Source organism: Toxotes jaculatrix, chromosome 10, assembly GCF_017976425.1.
Source record: "Toxotes jaculatrix isolate fToxJac2 chromosome 10, fToxJac2.pri, whole genome shotgun sequence".
In the NCBI taxonomy this organism is placed as follows: domain Eukaryota; kingdom Metazoa; phylum Chordata; class Actinopteri; family Toxotidae; genus Toxotes; species Toxotes jaculatrix.
In genome coordinates this window covers 24,780,502-24,788,634 of record NC_054403.1, presented here as the reverse complement: position 1 = coordinate 24,788,634, position 8,133 = coordinate 24,780,502, and the positions used below count along the sequence as shown (strand labels likewise).

The 8,133-nt window shown below is 39.3% G+C and overlaps 1 protein-coding gene across 1 annotated transcript; it reads right to left on the bottom strand.

Annotated features, from left to right (window-relative positions):
- Positions 1–1,019: 1,019 nt before the first annotated feature.
- adad1 (adenosine deaminase domain containing 1 (testis-specific)) lies at positions 1,020–7,606 on the bottom strand. The gene is made up of 12 exons (XM_041048419.1): positions 7,423–7,606; positions 7,126–7,266; positions 6,695–6,865; positions 6,429–6,500; positions 6,118–6,243; positions 5,217–5,340; positions 3,986–4,156; positions 3,575–3,650; positions 3,312–3,468; positions 1,734–1,968; positions 1,354–1,486; positions 1,020–1,133 (listed from the first exon to the last, which is right to left on the bottom strand). Exons 1-12 carry the CDS (start codon positions 7,604–7,606, stop codon positions 1,020–1,022), a joined length of 1,704 nt encoding a protein of 567 aa, XP_040904353.1.
- Positions 7,607–8,133: the final 527 nt, after the last annotated feature.

Below are 8,133 nucleotides of genomic sequence, written 5' to 3'. Positions count from 1 at the left end.
TTAAACCGATGCATTCTGTAGCTTATTCTATGTGAAATGTCAAAATAAATACTTCACCAGAATAATCACTGATCAATTCCCTGCTGGTCGACTAATAATTCCAGTCCTATCCAATGTACTGGATCAGCCATATTTTTAGTCTTGGTCATTTCCGGGTGTTATGCCAACCCTTTGATTTGTGGCTGCCTTAACAACAGACACAAACTTACCTGTCAACAACAACTGAAAAACACAGGAATAGTGGAGCAAACACATTGCATCAACACTGGGAACAAACATTTCCATGGGATATTATGACATGTACTGTATTCCAGGATTTTGAGCTTTGAGTGATTTATTTGTTTTTTGATTTTCATCCTTGAGTTAGCCATGGCTAACTAAGGCTCTAATCATGTACAGGATCAAGTGTTAAATCAAACTGCTGAATATGGCTGGAAAACATGATTCCCTCCAAGAGATGAAAACACAAACAAGTTCACAAGTTCAGTGAGAATAAACTCAGGTATTTTATGCAACAATAAACATCATTTCCTTGTCATACAACATGACATACATGTCATGCTTCAGAGCCTCTCAATAACCATGAAGGCACAGTTCAAAAGAAGGGCAGTCATGGTCATTTCCTTTGCAGAAAATAGCATACACTGTTTTAAAGAACAAAACAATGCAAGTAACATACAGTAACTATATACAGTGTATATAAATATATCAACTAAATGAAGAGGAACGATTATTCTGATAAAGGCCCACTGAGGGCTACAATACAACTTGTTTCTTCAATGGCTATTTTATACAAATTTAAAACTATTTGTATTCCTCTTTTGGAAATCAGAACCACTCTTTAAACTTGGACAGGGATTGATTTTAATCTCTTTAGAAACCAGAACAGAAACTTCTGATTACAAGCATGGTGAAGCCCCATAGCCACAAGAGCTTCTTGCAAACAAACTTAGTTTTAAAACTCTGATCACGGTTGCTTTCCAGAATGTCCCTTTTTTCCAGCGGTGATGTAGTTAAACTCACATGCTGAAGTTATCACTGACCGAAGCCTTGACCAGCCAGGAACCAAAGCCCTGTTGCAACAGGTACGCCCTCAACATGTTCTTGGCCTCCTGGTACGGCTTTGCCATCCTCTTCAGTGACAAAATAACAATATAAGTATGGTAATTTAAGTAAATCCATTTGAGTTCTAAAGCTAATTTATGACAGTCTTCACAAAAATCATTTTAAATGTGAAATGATGTAACGAAGGTTGGAAAAAAACAGCACTGCAACAGTTACATACACATTACTTGTAAATGGTCAAACCACAAAATAAGTAGGTTACATTACACAGAGGTGTGGAGAGGTTACCTTAGCTTCTCTGTAGGAGCTTGTGGCCAGCAGGTCCTGCCTTTGGGCTTCTTTGGCCACCAACTTGAAGCGGTGCAGCATTGCCGCTTTGCAAAGACGGCTTGCCAGAGCAGAGCCACTCTTAAAGGGAGATCTATGACAAGACAGAGTAAAGATACAGCTGTGATGTAATCCCAGACAAAGCTAGCGAGACAGCAGAAAAGTAAGTAAATCCCTACAGAGCTGACAAACTAGGGAACATGTTAAGCTAAAGGCCAGTGTACACACTTCTGGCTGCATCACATTCTGGCTCCACCAGAGCTCTCAGAGACAAACTGCTGCCATTCTACCCGGTGGTTCTATGACACACCACTGCCAATTTCCAAAGCAGTCATTCTTACTCCTCTATGGTCTTGCCCTCCAGACCATCCACAACCTCAAGGGAGCCGTCGCCTTCGCTCCAGTTGATAGCGTAGGTCAGCTGGCTACTGTTGGCGCTGTTAATCGCCACAGTGGGCACCAGGCTGATGTGGGGCCTCATCATGCAGTAGAACATGGGCAGCTGAGAGGTGATGCCCTCCACACGCTGGCTCACGGACATCTCCAGGCCACGGATATCACTGCAGCCAGAATCACCTGTAAGATTTAATAAAAAATTTGGAATATTTCAGCAAATACACACTATTACTTGATTTTCTTTCTACAGCCAGGGGAAGTGTGGATTGACTCTAGATAGTGACATTACATCTAATCTATCTCATGTTTTAATTTTCAGAATGTAAGCTTTTTCCATCGAATAGAAGAGCACAGAGAACAAATGACAAGAAAGTTCCCTTAATTTGATTTTAAAAGTGTGTCATCTAGTAGTATACTTGCCTACACAGTTTAATTCATTAATCATGTAAGCTGTATGATGCTGATTAACAATAATTGGTATAATCATCTTAATTAGCAAACCTACTTTTAAATTTGTTTTTAGAAAGGTATTCTCCATTTTTACACACATCCAAGACGACTAATTTTGGAGTTTCCCTCTCTCGTACACTGGGCAAATGTGGGTCATATAGTCATTATGATTATGAAAAGAGGAGAGAACAGAATCAGATGGAACATAAAACATAACACAATTGTCTTTTGTAAAACCTAACTTGGAAACTTGAGTAGGATATTTTCACACCTGCTCTAATGATATTTAATTTTGTCTTTCAGAAAATTTTAATGCTGGGGAATTTTTTGGCAAGCTGTGTCATATCTGCATGAGCAACAAGCTAAAAAAGCTAACAGCTGACTTCATGCAGTGTGACCTAAGGGTCTATTTTAGTGTGGGAGAAATGACAATGGTGATGATGATATGTACAGTTGCTGAACAACTGTAATCATCTGTTGTGTAATTTAAAAGAGGCAACCTCCTCACTCTCTGATGTGAGATAAGGTTTACACTGCTCAGCTGTGAAGATGAGAGGTTCCCTGCGTGCCTCAATGTCTGAGGCGTACTTGTTGGAAACTGATTTTGTCTAATATTTGTTTGTGTCTTGGGAAAGACAACAGTTAAGCTGAGTAATATACATCCCCTTTCTTGACCTTGCTCTCATTGCAGCTTTGGTATAATAGGCTGGTGGAAGAAGTATGGGTGGGTCGTGTGGAATCTGCTTCCTTGTACCAGAATAAATACACTAATTTAAGTCAACAGAGGCTAAAGTTGTTTCTTTATTCATCATTTAGGTTGACTGTTTTTGTTTCTTGAGAAAACGTGAGGTTGTCTGTTAGCTTGTCTGAGTGTCAGCTATGTTCAAATTGTTGTTCCAATGCCAGGCTTCGTTTTGCAATCTGGGCTTTTTCTGTCTCAGTACAAATCAGGAAGTCTATCATTCTGCTGCATTATCTGGAATAGTTATATTGTCTCACCTAACACCATTTGAGTTAGGTGGCTGCCTCAACATTCCCTGTGCAGGAAAAAAAAACTGATAATCCTAACTTGCCTATGAGGATGCTGTGGACATAGATGGGCTCGATGAAGTGGCTGAGCAAGGCCCCCTGGTATCCTAGCACCTGCCACTGAGTGATCTTGTCTGTGGTGGACATGCTGATCACCTTGGAGGCACAGCGATCAAAGGCTGAAGAGAAAACTGAGAATACCTTTAAAGGAAACAAATGATTTGTAATTATGCAGCGATACTGCTGTTAAAAGCTGCACATGCCACAACAAAAATTGCCAAGATGAGAGAATGTAACAGCATAACACCTTGCCCTCCACTGACAGGTGCAGGCTGATCTCATTGTTGACTTGCCATGCCGAAATAGAGAGTGGGTTCAGGCGCCTGAGAATAAAAATCAGAGATTAGGATTTCTTAGGATGGCTGTTGTATAGCTAATACCACAAGCAGCTGTATAATGCCGAGAGCAAAAATAAGCACAGAGCAAGCTTGAGGACGGATTTTTTATGTCTAAGCTTATGTGACTTATATAAATAACAGCTGTTTGAGGTTCAGGTTGTGTGTTTCACTCGCTGACACTCAAATAACAAAGTAGGGTAAATGAATTATCCCAATATTACTCCCAATATTTGGTAGGCATGGCTATTACCTTACTAAAATTTATATTACCAATATCTCATGAGTAAACAGCAGCAAAAGAGTGATAATAAAACACTCACAGCTTGGAAGGGATCTGAGCAGCACCCTTTGGTAGCTGATTAACATAAAGGTGAAGGGTGATGCCACTCTTCAGGCTGAGGAGATGGCTGCTGCTGTTCTGCTGGAAGATCGACTTCTCCTTCAGACTGGCCTTTTCGCTGAAGAACATCAGCAGGTGCCGGTACAGAAACCTAACAACACAGTACAGGAAAAGCTCATTATGATACTACATCTGAAATATGAGAGTATTTGCTATAACTGTGTCTAGAGGTTATGACTGACACCATAAAAATTCCAGTAAAACAATTTATACTTTAGCTGAGGAGAAGTCATTTGTGTGTAAACTATTTTCAAAATAAAACATGTCATGCATTCTTAATGTGAAATATTCCAAAAATATTGTTTGTGCTGTACTAAACCAAATTATCCCATAAACGCATATTTTGGTGTTACACAGTGCTAAATAAAAACCTTTTTGTTTATTTTACTCCATTTGAATACATATTTCAGTAGGAAGATAAATGCATCAATAACGTAATCTTTGTAAAAATACTGTATGTTTTGTTGTCAATCATATTTGAGGATATCTGTGATATATTATCTCTGATATGTGAATTTACTGGCAGCCTTATAAGTCTCAGTATTCAGTTGTATAAACAACTGAATACTTATAAGTCTCAGTATTCAGTTGTTTATACAGAGCAAAACTGCAGATGATCAAGAATAATTTCATTCAAACTTAATGAAAATAAGGTCTAACAAGGAAGCTGTAAAATGAATGTGATCTCAGAGGATCGGGGGACTCCTCGAAGAAACAACAGGAAACACACCCACACTACGAGTCGTTCTCAGAGATATTTGTAAGCTACTTTAGTCTACGAATGTGTGTACACTTTCTTACTCCACTGGCAAAAGATACTCATTCAACAAATGTGTCATCTTTGTGACCACATTTTACAAACTTCTCAGTATGTGAAAGTGTTAACGCTGATGTTCAATCTTGATGTTTGGGGCCCTGCAGGGATTCAGGAAATACAATATTTTCCATTATTTGCAAGACTCCAAGAAGCCTGTAGAATATGTATTTATTATCATATTGATCATCTTGGTAATTAATTACATGAAAAAATAATGCCTTCACTGTTCAGAGAATTAACACTTGAATCGAAGGATGATGAGAAGAAAATCAGTCTCTAAGCATAACATGACACAAAAATCTAATGTACACACAGTGTTATGTTTGCAGCTAACCTCATGAGAGATCTCCTTGCAGTCACAACTGCATGTGAATCATGCACAATCCGTCCACTCGACGAGGTGTTCTCTTTGGTATTGAAGTTCCCAGTGCCAAGAGCAACCACCTCACATCCACTGGCTAGAGCGAGAGAAGAGAGTGAGGACAGTGGTAAATACAGAGTACTTAGCTAGTGGCCACGCAGCTGTATCACATCAAGTTTATTTGTGTGTATTTCTGTCCTTTGTTCTCACAGTACTGTGACGCACAGGTATGACATTTCTTTTCTAAGCAGGCCTGAAGGAGCAGGACACAGAGCTGCTCCTTATCATACAGTATATAGTATTACATTTTGTATACATAATGTTCACTGAGTACCATGAATAACTGTAAAAACTCTGCAATAAATACTACCTCTGTAAAACTTATAAAGTCACTTTTCTTCAGGGACAGTGTCAGAGAGGTGTTGATTTAACTCTAGAAGAATAGTTGAGACTATACAGTAGATTGTGGTGTGGCATATGAGGCTGAGTACCATATATTGTCTGTATAGTCAGTATATTCACTAAGGACGCAACTGAAAATCATTTTGTTTTCCTAATTTTGGCTCACATCACTACATGCTCTTTAAACTTTTCTTCATTAGTGTCATTGCCTTTGTTACTATGGACAGTAGTACAAATGTACTTGGCACAAAAAGCTTAATTTAGTCAGTGAAATATCCACTGGGTGATTTAAGTTAGCAGTCAATGTGTTTCTGTATTATAAATCATAGTCATCTGACAATGATAATCACCTTTTTACCTAAAAAGGCAGGAAGTACAACTTTCTTTTCACCGTACACAGCATTATTGTGCAGCGTTTTGCTAACCGACCTTTGGAGCTTATTATTGTACAGCTTATTTAGAGCTCACTTACATGTCTGAATGATGAATGCTGCTGTGGTGCCTGCACAGGCAGAGAACTCTAGATGGCTGTTCATCAGTATAGTCAGCTGATCCCTGACAGCATGGGGAATCTGGAGGTTGGCAGAATTCCTCCTTTCTGAACAGCAAAAAGATGATAAAGAAAAAAAGCAATTCAAATGGCTTTGATCTGATTACAGACACCGTGAAAGAGAAAGCTTTGTAGAGACTTATGTATATTTTGCTGCAGCTTGTGTTTGTACAGTATAAAGTGTGAAGTGCAACATGCCTCTGTATTTCTGATTAAAAAGGTTTTAATTTTACCATGAATGGCTCTACAAGGACGGATGTCAGAGACAGAGGGCTCCTCTTTTACTGGCAGTGGTGGAGGAATATCTTCAGGAAAGACAAGCATAGAAATGAATTTTTAAAAAGTGTCACCTTCTGAGACTAAAATTGAGCCTGTTTCATGTTTATTTAAAATTATTCAGTCATATCTACCGTTATTTCCATTTCCCATTACCAGAGCTAGTGGAATCAACTATGTTTGCTCCAGAAATAATATACTTTGATCACTTTTAGACCCAAACCTGAAGACTCAGGGAGGACAGACTTCAGACAGTCCAAGGTGGGCAGAAGATCATGCAGAGCAAGTTCTGCTGCTTTGAGTCGAGCATCCTTTTTTGTTATTCCCATGCCAGTCTTGTACTGAAACCCATCAATCACCACACAGAAGGCAAAATAGAGTCCTGGTATGTTGCCTGAGAAAACAGAAGTTGTGAAATTGATTAAACTCAAATCTTCAGTTCTGGCTGTGGATGTGTCTTCTCTATTATTAGCCACTACATTTTGTAGGCAGTCAGGATTTAGGAAAGTGAGAGCCTTTAGGTTTTTACCCTAACCAACAAAATCTGATTTCACTGATTCTTCTGAATAACATTTTATTGGAGGCAAGAACGCATAACCAGTTTTCTATATTAGACAATTTCACTGGAGAGGATTAAAAACTTAGGTGTTTTACCTGTGGTCACAGTCTCCTTTATTTCCATGTGGAACTGCAAAATCTGGGCAAGCTGATGGAGCAAAGTCACAGCATGTGTTTCGCCTTTCAGGTATCTGTCAACCAGTAGTTCTGGTGAAAATTTTGGCTTGACAGCAGGTCCTTCGTTGGGGAAAAAAAGAAAAAGTGTAAAAAAGAGCAGATTTCAATTTCACGGTTTGTCCATTTGGCTTAAGCAAAAAATAAAAAACGTGAAGTACCCTGCAAATCGCTGATAGAGTCCTGTGGGATTAAAGCAAATAGCATTATAGAACTAACCAGGTTTGAATGCACTTTTCACTTGTCGGTTAAAGGCATCTTTGCAAGGACCATTCGAGGCTGATGGAGTCAACGGAGGCTTGTATGGTTCAGTCAGTTGTGCATTCACAGGTAAGTTCTTCATGAGGATTTGTGCAAAGGAGGCTCCTCTGGAACCTCGAAATGATCCGCCAGTGGGAAACATCCTGGAAGCTTCCACGATTACTGGAAACACAGAAGGACATTTATTATCAGTTTTAGAAAAAAAAACAGTGGGTTATTTTAACTTTAGTTACCGTTACAAAAAAACCTTTGGGAGTAAGACTATGTACCTCTTAAATACCTTTTAGGGTAACTACCTCCCGTCTTTTGTTCATTTGAAGGTAAAACGGACGCTACACGCCTCCAAAGCTACACATTTAGCCTGTCCAAACTCACCAGACCGGAAACTGGTGCCACATTTACTACTGTCCTAATCCACCGTCGAATTCAAATTTTTAAATTTCATAAACAAACAAAAAAAGGCGCTCACCTCTACTGAAAATCTTTCAAAACACTGGACGCGGGTTCCTCACCATTCACGCGAAGCTTCTACAATGTTTGCGCACCAGCCGCACGTGCGTCGGCAATTGACGTTGATTGACGGCGACCAGAGATCGTGTATAAAACACGACGACGTACGCGTTTTGGAAAACAGTGGGCGCACTGACAACCACTTCGCGTTTTTTTTTT